Below are 23311 nucleotides of genomic sequence, written 5' to 3' on the forward strand. Positions count from 1 at the left end.
AACAACAAGAATTGTCTATGATGTCGCTCAGAGCCCAAGGTGAAAATTTCTCTGTTATTCACAGTTTAGCCTTCTATAACTTTAAGTAATACATGCCGAAATGCCACGACCAAATCACTTACCTCTGGTTTTAGCAAATTTTAGAGGCAGAGGAGTAATAGGAGAGGCATACATAACATTGCCTGCTTCGAAACAATATATCAATCCTGGCCTCCTAGAACCCACCCCACCACCATTGACATATAATTCCCTCCCTTCCTCTCTGCCCTTCAGATTAAAAAAAATAATACCTGGCCTCCTGCGACCCACCGGATCACCCTGGGAAAATAACCCTCATAAAAATATAAAAATAAAAGAAATACCTGGCTTCCTGCACCTACTCAGTGACCTACTTTGCCTACCCACCCCTCCCTAATCAGAGGGGCCAGATCTGCATTGACAGTGGCCCATTGAGAGCCGCTGGACAGCATACATGTTCCTGTAATACTGGGTCCCCAGAGAACCATGGAGACTGGCACATGCACAGTGTGTAGGCCTGTGGGTGGCATCAGCTGGGATCCACGATCTTCTGGAGGAGATTGACTCACCCTGGCCACCTGAGAGTTTGGCTCATCTAGCGGCATCAGAGAGGAGGTGTCTACCCGGCTCCACTTACCTTGTCACTTCTGTAGTCCTCGTGCCTGTTGGCTTGCGCTATCTCCATATTTGCGTGGGAGCTTTCCCTCATAGGTCTTCACGTCTCCGGAGTTCATCATTCTCGGCTGTTACTTGGCAGGGCAGTTTCCTCCTCATGACGTCCTGTGCAATACTCAATATAGAAAATGTGCATCTCGTTTTAAAGGCTTGCAGATGCCATTTTCAGCCAGTGTCACTGGAACTAGGGGTTCTGGAAGTGTGGGATCGCCATCAGATAACTCGGAAGGAGTTCACTTTGAAAATTACCAATAGCAACCTCTGCACGCTTGTTTTGCAACATGTAATTTTTTTCAGAGACAGACTTCAAATGCCAGACAGCTTCTTCAGACCAGCCACTGAATTCTTTCAACATAGCGTTTCCTTTTCCTTTCTCTGAATCAAAAATTAAGGCATTTTCTAACTTGACCCTTGTGATACTCTTGTCTGTGTACAGGGGAGTGTGGAAGGAGAAAAAAGAAGTATGTCATCATGTGACATCACACGTGTAAATAAAAACAACTAATTGTCTTGTAATCTAAATTTTCAAGTATTTGTAAAAATATCAATTACATTTAAACACTGTGCTCACGATGAGACTCAGTAGTTGAAAAGATAATATCACACCCAGTAAGTACAGCAGTGATTCAGTATTTACCATGTGTGATATTATCCTACCTATTGTGATATCTACATCTCAAAATGAGACATTTTGAATTGTATTTTATTAACTTTAAAACAGCACAAGGTCAATAGTTGCTCAGCATTATAAAAACATTTCCAATAATGATTTTATCATCAATCCGTTACAGTAAGCAAATACATCCATCAACACCATTTTGGTTGATACATGTCAGAGCCAAAGCATAGTTGTGACCGTTGACACTATTATTTGCTGTGAATGTAATATTTCAGGAACAACCATGTCCATGAGCGTGGACCATAACCCCACCCCTTAGTTAAGCCTGACATGGTCTGTAGCATGGTACATGTATACGGTAACTGGTAAAAGGAAAGGAAGAAATCGACATCAATAAATATATCACAAATAACAGTGTATTACACATCATTATTGCTGAATGCGTGAAAGAGGCCAGCGAGACGATAGGGTAAGCACTTCTTACATGCACACCAGTATTACGCCTGAGTGTTTTTAATCACTGTTCTCCTCCTGTGCCCTAAAGTGTTTGAAGAGGGTATCCCATGCCATAGCTATCGGGCGCTTACTTAAATCCCTGTATTCCTCTCTGCACAGTGCAGCACTTTCTGCCTATCCCCATTTCCAAACTTCTTCTTGCCAGGTTGATACCAGAGGCACAGTGGAAGATTTCCAGTGGCGTGTAATCTGTTGTTTGGCTAATAGGAGAACTAAGTCTATAAAGCGATTTTCTGTAGTGGGCTTCTTGGAACTGAGATAAAGCCCCAAGATGCAATGCTCCGCTGTGTCTCAGGGGTAACGGCCTTTGAGGGATATCTGAGTGTCTTTTATTGTTTCCCAATAGTTGTGTAAAACGGGGCACAACCATAACATATGCAATATGTCTGCTTCGGTTATATTACAGTGTGGTCAGCCAGGGAAGAGTTTGGGGAAGATCCTATGTAATTTCAAGGGCCTGAGGGATGCCCTATGGAATATTGAAAATTGAATAAATCTGAACCTCTTGTTGCGAGGTATTAGTTTGGGATATCCCAGCAAGAAATTCCATTCTTTGTCCTGAACTACACGGGTAAGAACTGTCTCCCATTGGGTTTTCAAATATGTAAGTGGGAATTGTAGTTGGGTTCATAATCCCTTGTAAATCCATTTGAGTAAGTGTCGACCCGTACCCATTAAATGAATTGCTTGATCCAATGCGTGTGTGCCTGCCTCAGAGCCCGTTGGGGACCAATGTATGTGAATATAGTGTGTGATGTGGTCATGTGTCATAAAAAAAAGTACCAGGTCAGTCATACAAGTGTAGAAAGTCTTGGTGGAAAAGCAGCATCTAATTTTAAATGAGATTGCCTACTGTGGTTATCACTTTTTCCTCGCAGGGTGTTAATTTCGCAAGAGTGACCTTGCCTAATGGGGTAGGTATGCCACATAATGGGATGTTCAGTGAGTATGGTGTAACGTCATGAGTAGTGCGAAACCCTGCCCTCCAGTACAAACGTGCAATGCGAAGAAGCAGAGAAAGGCTGGGGTTAGCAGTAGAAAATGCAGGTGGCCCACTTTCAACATAGCATGTGTGTAATTTATTTCTTGCAGGTGGATCCTAGCTAGCCAGTGGGAAAGTCACTGTAGTTGAGCCGCAAAGCAATAAGCTCGAAAGTCAAGAGCACCCAGTCCCCCATTGTCTAATGGCAGCTGCAACTTACGAAGGCTGACTCAGCACCTCCCAGTTCCCCATATCAGGTCAAAAAAGAGCAAGTCTAGGTTAGTAAACACTCTACATGGGATATATATTGTCAAATTCACAAAAAAGTATAGCAATTTTGGCAACATAAACATTTTGGAAAGGGCCAAACGACCCGGTATTGGAATGGGTAACGCAATCCAGAATTTCACATGTGCCCTCAGTGCTCCAATGGCCTTAGTGAGGTTCCCGTCAAGAAGGGTCCATAGGGGTCCTATAGATTTGAATGCCCAGATATCTGAAGGTGTGTTTAGCGATGGGTATAGTTTGTGTTCCCATGTGTACTGTATCCTGGCAGAGAGTGTCACAGAAGGGAAAGGCATAGCATTTGAATAATTAATTTGGAAGCCAGATAGGGTTCAAAAAGACTGTATGATCGTGGCTATCGGTGTCAAGTCTATAGTGAGGTTATGGATATAAATACACATGTCGTCTGCATTTAAGGAGATAGCTTGGGATTGTGAGCCACTCGGGATACACCAGGGAGTTGCCACACGGCAAATCTTATGTGCTAGTAGTTCAATAGCTAATACAAATAATAATGGGGATAATGGGCATCCCTGTCTTGTGCCTCTACTGAGCTCATATTCACCAGAAATATGTGGGCCTGTATTAGCCCTCGCTGTAGATATAGTATATAATAATAACTTAACCCACTGAATAAAGACAGGGGGTAAATTATAGAGGTGAAGAACCATAAACATGTAATCCCAATCTAATGAGTCAATTGCCTGCTGGAGGTCTAGTGAGAGGCAACCGGCTTCCGGAAAATCAGTATGGGCTGTCTCCATCACCTAGTATAATTGCCAGATATGCTATGTCATAGTACGAATCCGCATTGGTCCACGTGGAGTAAGTCTGGCAGTAGTGGAATCAGCCTGCGTGCCAATATTTTACTAAGAATTTTATATTCCGTAGTTACGAGGGAGAAGGGCCTGTATGAGGACAGTTCTGTTGGAGTATGCCCTGGTTTAAGTAGCAAAGTAACTAGGGCTTGTTTAGAGGTTGTGGGCAGAGCTCCCTCCTTGATGGAGGTCTTATACAATGTTTCCAAGTCTTTGGATTAGACGAGAGGCAAAGGTATGATAAAAATTCAATGGGTAAGCCATCCATGCACGGTGTCTTGTTGCGTGCCATTTCTTTTATTACTATCAGAATTTCCAATGGAGTGATGGGTGACTCCAACAGTTCACGTGCCACAGGCAGCACAATTGCGGTCTCCTCTGAGGCGCTCCCCACTAGGTTGGCCAGACATTCACCCACAACACATTTGTGAGTGGTAAGACAACCACTTGTGGGCCACAGATGAATACAGGAGAAGGCGCTACATTATATCACAGAACACTGGCAAGCAATGGAAACAACTGGTTTTATATATTGATATATATGGGCCGGGTTAGGGGCACATCAATGGTGCCTCTCTTCACTTGCTGGGTTATTGCTCTGCGTATAGATGGAGCCCCTGTTGTTGGCTATGGTCCGCTAGCTCCGTCATCAGTAGCTGTCAGTGCAATGAGGTCTGTGATGCACAGGTAGTGTTTTACACAGTTAGGAGCTAAGGCTTGGTACATGGATACCGATGAATGTTGAGGTTATCGTACAAGGCAGTTCTTAGGCGTCACATAAGGTATGGCTCACCTTGTATGTGACAATGAGGGTTGGCATCATAGTAGAAATGGGCCTCGCAGTTGTCCCCCATAGTGTATGCGATCGTCACAGCCTAGACCCCGGATCAAGCCTCGCACCCACAGGCCAGGTACACCACAGGTGCCGCACGACCGGGCTCCCTCAGAACTGGAACCAGAGCACAGCACTTCGTTATGAACCATAAATAATCCAGAGTTTTCGTCACTCTCTGCACATAGAGAAGTTTATGGCTGTGCTCTGGCTCGCTTAGGGGTTAGATATTCGAGACATTACTGTCAGATCAGTGTGGATTCTCGGGCAACCCGCCGGAGCTCAGAGATGAATGTCTGCCATCATGGGTGGTTGCCCATGCTCCCTCCTCAAAATGAGACATTACATGGTAATAACACGTGTTCTGTTGCGAGCAGCAAAACTCCGAATAATGCTGCATTTCCTATACAGGTTTTTTACTGGACAGGATTTGTTCTTGAAAAAAGTGAGGTATTTCCCACAAGTAGGAATGTCTGATCCAAGTAACTACACACAACATTTTAGATATGTATTTGTTAAGGTGCTCCAAAATCCACTAGTGGGCCTCATACTACTCGACAATTCCATTAAACATGAATCCCTTCTTAAATACACTTGCTCTTTAAGTAGCATTTGACTTTTTCACAGCCCTGAGTCTTTAGTGAGTTCATGTTACTGGTCAGCACCCCCACTTTCAAAACAGTTCAAGTGCCATTGTTTTCAGGACATCCATTTGTTTCGAGTGCAGTCCTTATTCTTGCCCAAATTAAGATGGCAGTTCAGTTATTTTTCATATTGTTTTTCCAGCTCTTCATGGTGGCTAATCATGTGATCAATTCCTTCTTTTGATGTTCCTGTTTTTCCGTATCAAAGGGCTGTTACTTCTTTTTTCTGCTGTACTGCAACTCAAACGTATTTTTTGGCATGTTCTTCTCCCCTCTGCCTTATGTTTTTTCCTGGAAGTGCTGCTTCTGAATTCAGGTTTTCTCCAGCCCTGTTAGTTTTCAATGCTGTTGGAGCCGGATTTCTTTGGTAGTCATTTCCAATTTCTGAAGACTATTGGCTCAGAAGATCTTGGTCTTTCACTCTTTTGAAGATTCCTTAATGCCATTATCTTTTTTCGCCCACAATTATAATCCTTCTGCCGGACACCTGTTTGTCACACTGGAAATAGTTGTGCATTGGCATTGTGGCTTCTGGAAGGCATCACCTTTACCTTGGGTTACCCAAGTCAGGATCAATAAGATCATCTTATGCTCCGCCTTGGACACAGTGCCACCAGCGCCTCCCTCAGATCTGAAGGGAAGTGGAAGAAGGTGTCTGAGACCCCAACCCCATTCCACCATTGTGCTCATTTGTCTTGCATCCCCAGTGAGGAGGCAAAATAAAGGGGAAAAGCTTCCCCTGCATATGTAACAACATTGGGTAACAACCTTTGTTACTCACTGCTGTTATTTCATAACAGTAAATATCTGGATTTTTAGCCAATTGCTCTAGATAGAGGCTTCCAATGGAAGTCATGTATAACTGTTACTGTTAATGACTGTCCCTAGGCATGGACAATATAGGCAGTTACCAATTCCATCTACTTATGCGGGTGTTGTTGTAATACCTTTTCAGGGCAGCAGCAGGTCTGCCCCCTGCATGTTTAACATGTACTGCCGTGTCTCCCAGTGTGTGCGCGGCCTGGCCAAGGGATAGCCCTTCACCTGTCATAGACTATCGTTGCTCTTCACAGGGCTTATCAGGCTCCAGAAACACACTGAAAGATGAGGTAAAAGAACCAGGAAGGGAAAGGGGGAAAAGTCATCACTCACTGAGTGTTGTTGCTGTAGTTGGATGGAAATGGAGAGAAGAGACGAGAAAAGGGTTTAAGAAGAGAGGTGAGGATGGAAGAAGATGAGATATGAAGAGACAAAAGGATGGCTGCAGGGAAATTGTTTCTTCAAAGGAATGGTCTATTTAGAAAATTATTATGCATAGTGCCCTAGTCCACATCTGTTAGGCCACACCCTTAGTTACCTGAGCAATGCTTTTCAAAAAGGTCATACCCCCCTTTAAAGCCCCTGCCTTCTTAAGGCAATTAAAGAGCTGGACGTGAACTTTTATTCATATTCAGACAAATGGGCTGCTGGCCAAATCTGATTTTTCAATGTTAGAAATGGGGTTTCTCGTTGGTTAAGGTAGGCACCTAAGGCAGGCAGTAACACTCTAGTCAGTGCAAGGGAGCTACACACCTAAAATCCCTGCTCACCCTCTTGGTAGCTTGGTATGAGCAGTCAGGCTTATCCCAGAGGCAATGTGCAAAGCGTTTGCACAACACACACAACCCAGTGACACAATAAATACACCATAAAAGTGACTTCATAACTAGCTATATAAAAATAAACTGTATTGCGTATAAACATAGACCATACCAACATAAATCAGTAATGTTGTACCACTCAGGTACTTGTCACATCATCATGAATGCCAACAAAGAAAAAACATTTCCATATTGTAAATGTCAGCAAACACACCCTCCCTATGCCTGCAATGCAGATCCTGAAATTATACACATATATTAAAAATATACACATCACCCCCAACAAGGTCTGTACGGCATATAACATTACATCAGGGCATGAGCAATGCAAAATGAGGGCATGGGGCCAGATGTAGGTAAGTCCGAGATTGCAACTTGCAAATTGCGAGTCTGAGCGACTCGCAATTTGCAATTCGCAAACCCAGATGAAGGATGGTGTCCCTGACACCATCTGCGAATCGCAAGGGGGTCGCAAAGACCCACCTCATTAATATTAATGAGGTGGGTCTCAATTTGCGACCCCCTTGCGATTTGCAGCACTCACAGGGATGGTGGCCTGCTGGACTGCTTTTTAATAAAGCAGTTTTTTTTTTTTTGTATTGCAGCCCGTTTTCCTTAAAGGAAAACGAGTTGCAGTACACACGAAAAACTGAAACGTTTTTGTTTCTGCCTGCTCTGGAAAAATGTTTTCAGAGCCATTCACAAAGCGGAAGAGGTCCCATGGGGACCCCTTCCCTATTGCAAATGGGTTAGCACCCATTTGAAATGGGTGCTAACTATGAATTGCTTTGCGACCGCGTTCACAAAGCAATTCTACATCGCAATGCGAATCGCAAATAGGAAGAGGAACACCCCTTCCTATTTACGTGTTGCATTCCCATTTTGCGAGCCGGTATCCAGGTTACCGACTCGCAAAATGGGAATGAGCATCGCAATGTGCGTTTTTCATGCCGCAAACAGCGAAATTCGCTGTTTGCACCATGCAAAACGCTTGCTACATCTGGCCCATGGTGAAATGCGGCACCTAAAGGAATCACCACAAAGTCCCTTCTATATGAAGGGCACTGCACATCTGTGCAGCTTCTATACGATAGGAGGTAAATAAAACACATCTCATCCAGCTCAGGAGCTCCCACACTCCTATTATAGAAAATAAGGTACTGAAGAGATCAGCAGTAACAGGACCTCAGTCAAGGATCCCCTTCCCAGCCTGCAAGCTATGGTGAATGCCCCAATGAACTGCCACCAGAAGGGAGTGGGGCACACACACTATGAAGAATGGGGAGGGCCCTCCTGGGCTCCCCCTCATGCAGGATTTTCAAAGGGAGCCACTTCAGGTGCCCCTCTTAGGAGGGATATGGTAGGGATGAGCCTCCTGGCTCTGAGGCGCAGAGCCCAGCACTCTTACTAGGCCGGCAGGGCTCCTCTCATCGCTCTGCTCCTGTCACATGGCTTCTGTTGAGCCACACGTCTCTGGTGCCAGCGCTGTAGGGCCCACGGGGTGGCCGCAATGCTCTTCTGCCCCTGATGGTGATGATGGCTTCTCCCGACCTGGTTCAATCTCCTGGAGCTGCGGAGGTGACAGCACCACAGTTGGTGCCTGCTTGTGCCCCAGGGGCACCAATGGAAGTGCACTTCATCTGCGCTACAGCAAAGGATGCCGGTGGCTCCTTATGGCCTGGTGGCGTCCGTCTCTTCACGCTGTAGTAGGGGAAATCGCTCCACGCTCTCCAGCCCAGGCAAGACCACACACACTGTGCAGGGCCCAGGGAAGCGTCAGCCCACACCATGCGAGGCAATGTCCGGCACCAGGCAGTGAGAAACCAAATGGGCTATTTGTCACAACCAAGACATGCCACAAAATAAGGCACATGCCCAATATTTTGCCTACACAGCAACCTGCCCATAGGGCTACCTAGTGACTACCTTAGGGGTGACCTATATGTAATAAAATGCATATTTGCATCAGGTTCCCGGGCACTCTTTGCAGTGCAGTTCCGAAAATGATGGTGGTTGTAGTATAGCATTTATGTGGCATATTTGGAGAAGGGGAATGTGAGACTCAAAAACGTGGTGGAAGCATGATGCTGCAAATGTCACAGTGAATAAGACAGGGATGCCACAAAGCGTCTCAGAATAGATACAATTGCTCATGTAAATACTTTCACCTTCTGGAATAGACTGAAAATCCACATTGGAGGAAACCAAATCAAGAAAAATAAATTTTAAGAAAAGATAATTTTAAGAAGCTACAAATAAATCAAAACTTTAAGGAATCATTTTAAAGGAAAAATAATTGTAAGGAAAAATCCAAAATGACATTAAATTTGGGGGGAGTTTAGGAGTAGTGGGTAATTTTAGGGTTCAGGAATGAGTGATGTTTAGGGGTGATAGGGTTTTTTTTAAGTTTCAGGAATGGGTGGAGCTTTAGTGTATAAAGGAGTTTTTAAGGTTCAGGGATGAGTAGAGTTAAGTAGTGGTGGGGGGTTGTTAGGGATCAGGAATGGGACAGGTTGAGGTGGTAATGGAATTTTAGGGTTCATGTATGAGTGGAGTTTAGGGGTGGTGAAAGGTTTTTAGGGATGGTGGTTAGCGGTGGTAAGAGTTTTTTTTTTATTTAGGGTCCCAGGATTTTCTGTAAGTTAGGGGTTGAGAGAAGTTTTGAAGGTTCAGAGTTGGGTGGTGTTTAGACATGGAAATTATTTTTAGGATTCTGGAATGGGTGAAGTTTAGGATTTGTGAGGAGTTTTAGAGTACAGGAATAGGTAGAGTGTAGGGGTAGAAAGGCTTTTAGGGTCATGGATGAGTGGAGTTTAGGGATCAGGGATAGGTGGAGGTTAGGTGTGGGGAGGGGGTTTTAGGGTTCAAGGATGGAAAGGACTTTTAAGGGTTCGGTATGGGTAGAGTTTAGGGGTCAGAGATGGGTAGAGGTTAGGCTTGGTGAAAGGTTTTTCGGGGACAGGAGTGGATGATATTTAGGGATTGGGAGGGGGTCAGAGATGGATGCTCTATGCTGTTTAGGGGTGGTGAGGGGTCAGCGAACTAAAGCTTTCAAAGTCATTGTTCCACAGTGTAAAAAATATGAATCCCAGATAATGTCCCCTGAAGTAAACCACTGAAATAAATACCTCTGACAAAAATGTTTCAAAAAATAAGACCTGCAACCATTGCATTTACACCTTTAAAAAATAAGCATGCAAAAGCCAGTTTTGAAAATATACATTCTATTAATTGGTTCTATGAAATGGTAAATGCCGTTCTTTGTGCACATTTCCGTTAGTTTAAATGAAATGTTTTCTCAGGTATGGTATTCCATGAAATCATTTTTCTTTGAAATAATATACAACCATAAAACCCAACATTGATATGCATCATTTGGGTCCACTGGGGTATATGTTAAACAGGAGTGACCAGGCCAAATTCAACTGCCCTCCACCAGGGAGTACTGGTTAGGCTAAATCTAGAAGCTCATAATTTGTTATATGCAGTTTCACAAATAATGCTCGATTGCACAGTAACTTCATGGACGATATGCCTTTGCAAATGAATCTTAAATATCCTTATTGTTTCCAATTAATTTTTTATTGCTAAATTACTTTTTCCATTTGCTTCAAAGTGCATTACATTATAACTCTTTGGTCACTAGCTTCCAATTTTTCACAAAAAAATAATTCTTATGAAGTGAAACATATTCCATGCACAAGGCATTTTAAACTTTGTCCTTCTTCAGGGGCTATCAAACTGATATGAAAATCAAACAATAACCATGTCATGGTATTCGTCGTTCGCTAATTACAATATGTATTATTATTTGTGGACAGAGCCACCGTTGTCAGTGAAAATCCATGTGAACAACATCGTGCTTGTCTCCTCGCCCAGAATCAAAACAAGTCACCTACACTATAGCTGTCAGCCATTAGGGGGACAGTGCATAACGATGTTAATGGGTATGAATAAAATATCATACTATGTGACACTGTGACCCTTTGTGACATTCCTATGTCACCCCTGCAGTTTAAAAGAACCATAAAAGGTTATCGCAGTTACCATTCCAACACCTGCATGCATGTCTTCCTGGGTGAATCTACCACCACGTTACGTGTATAAAATGTAAGAAAAACACTACATGCAACTCAGGCTTGTTCTTAGCACCCATCTTTTTTCTCTCAGTAAGCTTTTAAAGTGCAGGAGACACCTATACATATTTAATTGAAGGACATTCCATCTGATGTTCAGCTTCACACTCAATTTTCCCACCACAAGGGCTCCTACCAGCAACTCATGACCTGCTGCAAGGGGAAAGCTTCTGTAGCAGCATGTCCACCTCGAGATGGCAGCATGGTGCTGCTCCCATTACAATTGTGAATGCTGGAAATGTACCCCCAAAGCAGGGATACATTTCCAGTAACTGTATCCCTGGCTGTGGAGGTTCATCAGCTTGTTTTCAGTTCTCCTTATATGCAGCTTCCCTAAGATTGTAATTGGATGGGTTGCTTCAACTGTCTTCAACTTACCTAAGAGAAGAAAGCAGAGTTTTCTTCCTGCCTTGCAACTTGAAAGATTGCAAGTCATAATCGAGGATACATTTCCTCTGAAATTCAGTGTTATAGTCCTGTTTACTGTACCTTTGAACACTGTATCTCTGCTTCTTTCTCAATGTTTCACATATGGTGGTGTCCTGCAGAAAAATAATAGATTGTGTGGTGGGGGAAAAAGAAAGCCACCATTATAAGAAAGTGTAGATCTTAGCACTTTAAACAGCGAATTTCTCAGAAAAATAACTCAGACCGCAGGCTATAATAATAATACAGTCATTCCTTGTACTGCATTCTTCAGATAAGTTCCTTCTCAACACCTGTAGGTCAGAAACAGGGACCATTCCTGAGTGCAGTTTCCCTTTCATTCTTGGAGCCTTGCATTGTTCTTTATGTTTTACTTTAGGAACACTTAGCAAAATTATTTTTGCCACTCATCGACCAGTTTTTTGATTGTTCTGTTTTTTTTTTTATTGCTGGCATGTTTTTTAAGAAATTCTAGTTTTTACTATCATGGGAGCTTTTGGAGGAAACAGATATTCCATGGGCGGTAGCATTGAGTGATTCTGGTGCACTGTTGGCCATTCATACTGAGGCTGTTGGAGATGACAGTCTCAGACGGATGCAAGAGAAGGGATACTTGCATCTTGTCCCACTTTTCACTTAATTCGGGTGATGGTTCGGGCCCCAAAATTCTGGATGGAGTGGGTGCCTCCTCAGAGTTCAGTTTAGGATTCTTAAAGTGATTTAGGACTGCCTGAGTAGTGCAGATAAGGCGTCAGTGTTTATTTTGACAGAGATTTTGTTAGCACCATCATTTTATTCAGGCCTCCCTAGATTCTATAACTATTTGTATGGTGTTTTTTTAACTCTGAAATAAATGTGACTTTGTTCCCTACATTTCATCTTGCTGATCGGAACTCTAAAAATGTAAAATCTTTTTTTTTTTTATAAACAACTTTATTGATTTGTGTGCATAACTATATGTCACGTGCAGGAGAAGGCACTTCTTAGCGTCACAATATAATACCAATTTACATGCCCAAATACTAGAATGAAACATTCTTAATCATGCAGTTCCCAACCATTTGGCCCAGATCTTATTGTATTTTTCATTCATCCCTTCGCCTAGTACACGAGTCGCTCCATGTGGGCACACCAGTCCATCCCTCGTCTCCATTGGTGCAATTAAGGGGGTGCATTCAACTCCCAACACATGGCAATGTCTCTTTTCTCTAGAAGTAGCGCAGTACCCAGAATGTTCGGAGTGCCCAAGAGCCCCTAATGCCCTCCATCAACCCTAGTAGGACTATCATTGGAGAGGGCTGTAGGGCGAGACTCGGTATTGTGAAGAGTTCATTCAAAATTTGCATCCAGTATTTCTCAATGTTGGGGCAGGACCAGCCTACATGGAAAAAGTCAGCAGGTCAGTAGAGACATCTATTGCATTCAGGGTTAGGCTTTAGCCCAGCCCAGTGAAGTCTAGGGGGGGGTTAGACAGGCACAATGCAGATAGTACATTTGCACCAAACGTAGTCTAGCGGAGATTGTGATGGTACATGGCACCATCAGCATGTCCCGCCAGTCCTCGTCTTCCATTGGACTGGTCCAGGCCTCCCAGCGAGACTGCAAGGTTTGGAGGGACAAAGATGCATTCAGTATGAGGGAGCGATATATCTGTGAGTCCCCCCCCTGCACCTAGTGTCTCCATGATCGTCTTGCCCTCCATAGGACTAATTTCAGGTATAGGGGTGTCTTTGGTGATGTGTACCTTTAGTGCATTTCTCAGTTGTAGAAACTTATGGAACTGTGTTTTAGCCAGTGCATATGTCTCATGGAGTTTTTGAAAGACAATCATGAGTGCCTTCCTAGATATCCCTCACCACTGTGAAGCATATAGTATCCCATCGTGAGAATCCCTCTAGAGTTGCAACCTCCCGCAGCCATATCCCCGCCATAGGTGAGTGTGTTGGGTAATCCGGCCCCACCACCCTATCTGTCTTTGAGCCATGTGCCATCCATGTAGGACCTGGCTTGTTACCTCTGGTGTGGTTCTGGAAATGGGACTGCTGTAAAGCATGTCCATAATGTGTGAAAACCCCCAACGTCGAGAGTTCCAGACAGTAGGCTGGATCGTCCCAGCCCCCGTGAGCCATTCATTAATGTGAGAATCCCTCTAGAGTTGCAACCTCTCACAGCCATGTCACCACCATAGAGGAGTGTGTTGGATAATCCTGCCCCACCACCCCATCTGTCTTTGAGCTGTGTGCCATCCATGTAGGACCTGCTTGTTGCCTCTGGTGTGGTTCTGGGAATGGGACTGCCGTAAAGCATGCCCATAATGTGTGGGAACCTGAACGTCAAGTGTTCCAGACAGTAGGCTGGATCATCCCAGCGCCTCGAAAGCCATTCATTAATGGTGAGCACCTGAACAGCTAAGTAGTAGAAATATGAATTGGACATACCCAGACCACCGTCATATGTGCTGCGACGCATGTACCCCAGGATAGGCATTGTCTGCCATTACACCAAATAAAGGAGCGAGCCCTTGCATCCATTTCCTGAAAACAGTGGCGTGGGAGTTGGATGGGGAGATTTTGAAGGATGTAAAGGAAGTGGGGCTTGATTAACATCTATTAGAGTGCTATACGGCCCATGATATTCAGCGGCAATGTCTGCCACTTCCCCAGATCCACCTTCACCCTACGGGTAAGAGAGGTAAAACTAAGGGCCCAAGTCATGGTGGAGCCAAGTGCCACTCTACCGCCATGGTAAGTAAAACTCAAACGCCAGGTGGGGATATTCGACTGCAAATCGAAAAGATCACGAGAACCCGAACGCGGGACCAGGAGAGATTTCTTATGATTTACACAGAGGCCTCTCTGAATATGCACAACAGCTGAAGACATCTGGGTCCACTCACTGCTGGATGTGATAAGTAGAGTAGCACATCATCAGCGTAGAGTGCGATGCGGTATTCTTCCTCCCCTGCCCACTGCCATCCTATAAGGAAGGCATCCCGCTGAATCATTTGGGCTAATGGTTCTATGGCTTGGGCAAAGAGAAGTGGGGACAGAGGACAGCCTTGACTTGTGCCTCTCCCAACGGGGAAGGCCTCTGAGAGCACCCCATTCACCAAGACACAGCTGTCGGTGTTTGGTATAGGATCTGTATCATGCATCGAAAAGAGCGCCCCAGGTCCGCTTTTTGAAGAACAAGGTCTAGCTACCCGTAGTCCAATGTATCAAATGTCTTTTCAAAGTCGATTAATAAAATGGCAAATGGAGAGGGGAGCACGTGCCAGTGTGCCAGGGAGACATGTACTCTTCGCAGGCAGTGCCTAGTGCTGTGGGTTGGCATGAAACTGCATTGATCAGGGTGGATCAGATGGTGCAAAACTGTCTTCAGCCAGGTGGCCAGTATATTAGCATAGATTTTAATTTTGCTGTTGATTAGTGATATTGGCTGGTAGTCTGCGCAGGCCACTGAGAGGAGGGGTGAGACTTTGGAAGTACCACTATTATGGCCTGATCTAGATCGTGAGGGAGAGCACCTCTTTCCAGGGCCTCCTTTACATGGAGTTGGGGTATCAATATATCCCGAAATTGTGAATAATATTCTGCTGGTAGCCCTTTGGGCCAGGAGTTTTACTCGACTTAAGGGTCGCAATAGCCTCCCCCATCTCATCTATGGTTATAGGGTCAAGACTTTTGTCAAGAGAGGCCGGGAGACTAGGCATAGCTGTCTCATTCAGTAGTGGCGCCTGATGCTCGATGACTGGTCTAGGCACCGCTGTGTACAGAGCAGCATAGAACTCGGCAAAGGTAGATGCTGTGTCCTGGTAGGGCCATATAGAGTGTCCAAGTCTCATCCGCTATCTCAGGGATCACTCAACCCTTCAGTGACCTACTAGCCAACCAGTAAAGTAATTTACTGTTCTTATCACCCCAACCATAAACACGTGCCTGCGAGGCCTGCCAGATTTGTTTCGCCTCTTCCATGGAGTGAGTTCTGATTTCCTCTCTCACCAGCTCCAAAGCACGGTTGGCTATCTCCCCACCCAGTTTGCACCCCAGCTGGAGTGCCCAGGCTTCAAGATGCGCTATGTCTACTTGTTTCTCCATCTCCTGGCACTGCACCACGGATTTTAACCATACCCGCAGCCCAAAGCTGCGTGATATTAGACTGGAATGTGCCCTCATTGTCTCGAAAATAGTGCTCACTCTGCTTACGAAGGCCAGTAGAGTAAGTCTCATATTCTAAGAACCACTCGTTGAGACGCCACATGGGACTCCGCCTACGGTCAGCATGGTCAATGATCAGGTGAGTCAGGTGTGATCTTAGAGTCCGCGAGCAAGTATTTGCGCTTGGGCAACTAAGGGAAGATCGGTGGCAGGCATAAGGATCATGTCTATGCGAGCATGTGCTTTGTGTGCCACAGAGGTATGAGTGTATTGTCGGGAGCGAGGATACCAGCTGCGCAAAGGCTGAGGCTCCCAACCACTTGTTGAGGGACGCAGAACGTCAAAGAGGGGCTTCCAATGGGGGGCTGGTGATGTCAAGGCCCAGATCTAGCACTGCATTTAAGTCCCCATGGATAAAGGTGGAGCCAGAGGGCATCTGAGCTAGCAAGTCTGTGAGTGTGGAGAAGAATGAGTCAAGTGCTGTAGGGGGGGCATATATAAGGAGTGGGTTAATAGGGTATCCATCCACCCGGCCCCTTATGGCACAAAATCTCCCCTGAGGATCCGACCATGTCTGCTGCACCACCAAAGAGTAGTCACAGTGTAGGAGTATTGCGACCCCCCCTGGCTCCACCTGCGAATCCCGCATGGTACACTCAGTCAATGCCAGGAAAGGAAAGCTACTTGGAACGAACCATATGGCAGGGAACGATTGGCATTCGTCAGATAGGACTGCTATATGAAATGGAGCCTGTGTTTGTGTAGGGAGCTGAGCAAATCGAGACCTTCTACCCTCATGTGACACCAAAGTACAAAACAAACAACAATGCAACAGTTCAACAATACACTGATGAATACCCCCCAACTGATCCCCCCATACTTCCCCTCCCAATTGAAGAAGCATCTGTTGCCCCTAAGCAAATCCCAGCGAAACCCCAAGGAAAGGAAAAAGAAAAAAATGTGGTATGGAGTGGTGGACTCCTCCAGGAAACCGGATCTCATACGTACTGTGATGGTGGACCCACCCAGACTTTGCCTCAGGCCAACTGGATCAGTTAAATTGGAGAAGTTTGACTCAGTCTCTCTCCCTCCATTAGGGGCCTCTGACCCCGGGCCGCTGGTTCGTGAGAGGCATCTTCCCGCTGCGGGCGGTGGGGAAGGAGACCCCAAGCTAAGGGATCACAAGGCGGTCGAGTCATTCATCGTCTGCTACGGGGCCCTGCGCAGGGGCACCCAGGGCAGTCGGCCTCCTCCACAACCACCTCAGATGCACGGGCCGAGGCCTGATGAGAGGAGGGGGGTGCATCAACACATCCCTGAAGAATCCCTCTTCCGTTGCCCACTCCCATGGGGATTTCAGCGTGTCAAAAAAGTGGGCCTTGGCGACGTGCAGAACCTTGAGTCGGGCCAGGAAAAGAAGCATATATTTTAAATGCAGTGCTTCAGTTTTTGCTTCACTTGTTCATAGGAGCGCCGCTTGGCTTGAACCTCTCGTGAGTAGTCCGGGAAGATCATAATCTTCGAGTTCTGAAAGTGGATCACAGCTTGTGTACGGGTCACTCGCAAGATACTGTTGCAGTCTCAAAAGTTAAGGAAACGGACCGTCACTGCCCTGGGTGGTGCACCAGGTGGAGGCTTGGTAGAAAGAGCTCTATGGGCTTGCTCAGTGGCGAACCATGAGGACAGCCTACCGGGGCGCATCCACGGTTTAAGCTACGTCTCCAAAAATTCAACAGTTCTGGAACCTTTGGCCTCCTCCGGGAGTCCAATGAATCGTAGATTGTTGCATTTTAATTGATTTTCGGCATCTTCTGCACGCTGTTGTAACTCATGGGAGTGAGTTAGGAGGCAGGACACCTTGGTTTTTAAGTCCTGAACTTCGTCTTCCACTGATGATATGTGCGCCTACACCTCAGTGAGGCGCGCTGCGGTGTTCTTGAGATCCTGTCATAACAGGGCTATATCTACTCTCACTCCTCCAATCTTATTCTCGACTCCCACCTGGGAAGACTGAATGGCCTGTAAGATCTTATTGGTGTCTCCCCGGCCGAAGCAGAGGTCTCCATGGTATTTCCCCCTTGAGCTCCAGATGGGGTTATGAATTTGTCTATGCAGATTTGGGAAGAGGATGATTTCACCTGCTTATCCTTCCCCATGGCTTAAAGTTCATGAATGATTGGTGCTGAGAAACGCCACTACAGTTACATCCACGGTTTAGGCCCCACGGGGCCAGTCGCAGTGTCGCCGTGATGGGTATTCCTGGGAGGAGAGGGGAGATGCGACACACCAGTCCTATGTCTCTGGCTCCAGCCAAGTCTACTTCAACTCCTGGGGGGCCACGAAGCACCATAGTTCAGATTGTGGCACTAACAGAATGAGAAACGCAACTAGGGTCCAGATAGTTCATGGGGAACAGAGTATCAGTCCACCAAGTTCATTAGTGGAATCACAAGGACACAACAGACCTCCGATGAGCCTGGCCATCCATCAGCCAGTGCACACAGGGGGCCCCAGAGAGTGTAGATTCAGTGAATGATGGTCAGGGGCAACTGCAGCAAACACAAAGTAGTCAGGATATCTCCATACTGCCACCGTGGGCCTGGGTAAACCAGTTCAAGGCCGCTGAAGTTCACCACTCTTTGACCCAAGCGAGGAAGGATAGTGAGATAGGGGGCCCCAACTACAGGCCGGTGAGGTCACGGCCTCTCCCGCGTAGTCACAGAGGCGGAGATGGCAGGAGATGACAGGCGCTCAGTGCGCCCCCGGTTATACCTTCTGGGGGTGCGCCCTTCAGGATCACTCCAGGGTCTTCCACGGGCGCCTCAACCAGACATGAGTCCGGTGAGCCGAATTCGGTCCTTTGCAGCCCCTGCTCTCCTCGATCTTCCCCATGTCAAGCCCGACAGGGGAGGGAGAGGGACCTGTCACAGGTCTGTGGGCCAGGGCGCCTCTATGCAGCCTCAGGTACGGCCGTAGCAGAAGGCAGTCAACGGACGCTCCATGCCCACCGTCAGTCCTCCGGGGCGGGTTCAGCTGTTGCAGGTTCAGCATTGCCTGGGGCCTCCTTCGGCCAGGTGGCCCACCTTTCAGCGCCTCCCCGCAGACGTGAGTCCAGCGAGCTGCTGCAGCCCCTCCACCAATGCTGTAGTGGGCCTCCTGACCCACAGGAGTGGTGGGTCCCATCCACAGGAGGGCTGAGTAGGTACCAGAGGCGGATCACAGGCTGGGGGCCCCCGGCACACAGCCACAGAACGCAAGGGGGTCCCAGGCAGCACTTCACAAAAGACCAGTGGGGACTCGGCGGGCATCAGCCCACGCCATTTTGTCTCTCTGTCGCGGGTCCCCCTGGGAAATTAGGTCTCAATACCTGAAGGGAGGCCCGCGACACCCTCTCTCTGGCCCAAAGTCTTTCTGTAATAAGACAAGGCCAGCAGCACAGTTCGGGTAGGTCCCCAGGTGGCGTGGATGGCGGCGGATGATGGAGGGGTCCTGGTCACTCTTAGAGTGAGACAACCTTCTTGACCCCCCAAGCCACACCCCTCAAATTTAAAATCTTTTAACCTGAGGCTCCCTTTAAAGAGGTCAACCGATGTTTTATTTTGAATTTTTACAGCAGGAGTTAGGAAGGGTTTTTATACACAGAATGACAAACCTGCCATTCCAATTCATCTGTAACAGTGCCTGGTAGCTGTTCAGAGTGAAGACTGCATCTTCACCCTTTGTAAACATAAAGTTTATTCTCCTTTCATTTTCTACTGGCTTCACATGGAGCAGCTCAACTGCTGACAGTACCCCTAAGGCCTGGTCACACAGCTTGGATTCACTGTCGTAGAAGACCTTCTGTAAAGCAGGTTCTGTGCTGTTTGTCAGACTAGAGTGAAACAAGTCGCCTATTGCAGCAGCGGCTGGCAAGTACTTAGAGTGGGGGGGTAGGAAATGGGTGGTGGATTGGTGCATGCATGCAAGGTGAGCGGTGAAAATAAATAAAAAAAGAAATAGCCACTTAACCTTGTTTGCTGCATGATGTCTTCACTCCGTTCTGCTCTGTCTCCTGCAGGTTCCAGCAAATACCCCTAACCAATCCTGGCGCTGATTTAATGCTGGTAATTAGCATGAAAGCAACGCCAGAATTGGAAGGAGAGGCCTTTCACAGCGTTCTTAACAGCCCTGGAGGCCTGTGCGTTCTCTAACCCAGATGTTTTAAGATAGCTAGGTTAGAGAAGTTTAAAATGTGCATGTCTGGCGGGCCGTCGCAAGATGGCCGGCCAAAGAGACATGCACACTTTAAACCAGTGCACAGGTAGCCTACCACTCCTCCCTGCTGCTGCCACTCAACAGGCTCCGCCCCGTCCTGGCACTTGGTTCGGGATGGGTTGAGGAAAAATAAAATGCTAATGAATTAACGTCATTACCATTTTATTTTTCGGCTCTGGGGGCATTTCAGTTGGACGACGCTCCTCCATTCTAATGGAGGAGCCGCCCTTGGCCTATTGTAAAAACGGCAACTTGTGATGTGTGTTATTTCACTGGCAGCTAATGTTGCAGTATATCTTTCATAGAAATGCCACTCTGCTGATAGAACTGTGTATTGGGGCCTAAACTCAACATGATTAGTTGCTAAAAGCTATTGTTTCCGTGCTCAAGCTGTTGCTGCCAAAAATCAATAACATATGAAGTGTTGTTATTACAAGCATTTCTTTGATTGCTTACAAAAAGTTAAAATACCGAGCAACATGGAGAAGCCTGCAGTAATGAACAAATAATTTTACTGGGATATTTCTGACTATGAAATTTAGACGGGAACATCAGCTGTCAGGAAGATAGCTCACATCATAAAACATTTCACTCTGAACTGATAAACAAGACAGCACTGGACTGATAAACAGCAGCTGACTTGGAGAACCTTTGCCCGTCACAGTGAATCAATAAAAGCTGTGTAGGCTACATTTGGGTTCCTGTCAGCAGCTGTTGGGATCCATGCACATGTATTGGAAAAAGAAGGGAGCATAAAGTTCATGTAAACAAAGGTTGAAGGGGCCGTCTTCACTGAGAGCAGCTATGCGGACCTATTACAGATGAACTGGAATGACAGGTTTGTTCTTTTAAGTAGTTAACCACTTCCTTACTCGTGCCAAAACATGAACAACACTTGATTGAAAGGCCTAACTTGCTCCCTTCACCCCCAGGCTACACACTTAGAGGCATCCATGCACTTAAACGACATGGTGGGTGAGCAGAAGGGTAAATGTAATGAGCAAAGTGTAAGGTTTTCTTTTCTGTAAACAATAAAAAACAGACATTTAGCCCTCATTTTGAGAATGGCGGTAAAAACAGCCGTCAAAAGACCATTGCCGCGGCTACCATCCGTCCGCTATATTATGACCACAACTAAATTTCCACCACAAGAAGGGCGGAAATCCAGCTGTGTCCATACTGGCGGATGGCGGTAAGGTGGCGCCGCTACTACCAGCAGCGCCACATCAGTGGACCGTTGCCAGCCATATTATTTCAAATAATACAGCCTGGCGATGTTCTGCTGTGGGCCGCTGCTAGCGGTAGCAGCGCCCTGTCCCGTCCCCTGCCAGGAGACCCCCTGGATTCAAGTAAGTTGGGTTTCTGACAGGGGAGAGGGGTGGGGGTGTTGTGTGTGTGTGGGGGGGGTGCATGTATGTGTGAGTGTGTGAGAATGTGAGTGTGTGTGTAGTATTGTTTGTGTGCGTGTATGAATGCGTGTGAGTGCGTGTATGAATGTGCGTGAGTGCGTGTATGAATGTGCATGAGTGCGTGTATGTATGGTAATGTGTATGCATGTCAGCGTGTATGTTATGATGTGTGTGCGGATGTGTGCGTGAATGCATTTATGTATGTGTGGATGAGTGTGTGTCTGCGTGTGTGTGTGTTTTGGGGGGACGTGGATGGAAGGGGGGGTGTCTGGGGAGGTTTGAGGGGGAGGGGGCCTCCTATCAGTGACAGGGAAGGAATTCCCTGTCACTGATAGGGCCTACCGCCATGGTTTTCATGGCGTTACGAATGCCACGAAAACCATGGCAGTAGGCAGGGACATAATACCACCAGCGGCACAATGGCGGCCGCCGGGCTGGAGATTCTTATCTCCAGCCCGGCGGCTGCTACTGCCATGGCAGTCGGAGTGGTACACAATGTCATAATGTGGTGTTACGTACCGCCAGCCTGTTGGCGGTACTACCACCACATTAGCTCCGACCAATGACCCCCTTGGTGTTTATGATGTTGATTGAGTTGTTCGCTTTACTTAATACAAGGGTTTAATATGCCTCCCTAGTAGACAGTTTACAACAGTGTGCATTACAGTATGGACAGCGCAGGAAACGTGCTGAAATGTTACAAAGTGTTGATACAATCTATGTTTGGGCTCACACTATGCAATAAGATCCACTCATGATCCTATCAAAAGAGCTTACAGTTCCAGCTTTGTTTATGTTTGCCTACAGACATGACTGCTCACAAATCAAAGTCAAGTGACAGGAAGAACCATTGTGACATTTATTAGGTCTGTCTAAGAAAAGGGTCCTCTTTCGGGTTGTATTTACACACCATCAGTTACAACAAACCTCTGACCCTTCATGGACGCTGTCACGATAGCCACTTCTTTAATGTAACCCTCCGGTGATGTCAGCGATTCCTGGGCCACTGCTGCAGCATATGGACTCAACCCCTCATGCTTTCCTTCCCCGCTAGTGAACAACTGCACAGTCTACAGTTTGACAACGAGCTCTAACTCTTTGTTATCCTTGTGTTTTTCATAAAAATGCCACCTTCATCCTGCTGTTAACTTGGCTCATGTCAATCGAGCTCGGTTTGCATCTGTGAATAAATGGCCAACCTTTATTGTACTATTGACATTAGAATCGATCCCCACACATAAAGGCGGTCATATACCCGTTCTACTGTATAGTTCTATTAATTATTTTACCATGTACCTCATTCAGTTAATACACTTCAAATAATAGAAGAGGTAACTACATCACCTGACGAGTAAGTCAGTCTGGTCATAGCAACAACTAGACAAGGGGCCACGTGCAGTTTAGGACAGGGGTAGCAGTTCTCAGCAGCACTGTGTACCACCCACAAATATATGAATCCTTGCTATGATCAGGTTTGTGTGTGTAGTTATTGAAAATGATTGATTGTTAATACATATATGCACATAGGTTTTGTCTCTGGCTTTGTAAGTCTTGTAACTTTTGAGGGGATAAACGGTGTTTGATTGGGGAGATTGAACTTCCTGTTCTTGACTTTCAGGCTCAGCGGCCTATCTCCTTTTTTGGGCGAGAACGATACCGAGACTATGAATTACATCGTCAACTGCAACTGGGATTTTAATGCGGAAGCGTTTGAGCAAGTGTCTGAAGAAGGCCGCGACTTCATCTCCCAACTTTTAGTGAAAGAGAAGAGGTACTTCACAGGCCACTTCAACCTTCTTAACAAGTGGAATTGAAAGAGTGCTCAGGAGGGCACGACTCTTTGTTCATGACAGACCATTTTCCTATTAACTGAGATGAATTGTAGCGGCCACATAAAGGG

General features: G+C 46.2%; 1 protein-coding gene across 2 annotated transcripts in view; it reads left to right on the top strand.

The window, feature by feature from the left end:
* Nucleotides 1-23311, top strand: part of MYLK3 (myosin light chain kinase 3) — a 386764-nt gene that overhangs the window by 332445 nt on the left and 31008 nt on the right. For both annotated transcript variants that reach the window (XM_069216622.1, XM_069216621.1), the window contains exon 11: nucleotides 23030-23182. In XM_069216622.1, coding sequence (XP_069072723.1) covers nucleotides 23030-23182 — 153 coding nt within the window. The remainder of the gene's footprint in view (nucleotides 1-23029; nucleotides 23183-23311) is intronic.

The sequence above is a fragment of the Pleurodeles waltl genome, chromosome 12 (genome assembly GCF_031143425.1).
Source record: "Pleurodeles waltl isolate 20211129_DDA chromosome 12, aPleWal1.hap1.20221129, whole genome shotgun sequence".
Taxonomy (NCBI): domain Eukaryota; kingdom Metazoa; phylum Chordata; class Amphibia; order Caudata; family Salamandridae; genus Pleurodeles; species Pleurodeles waltl.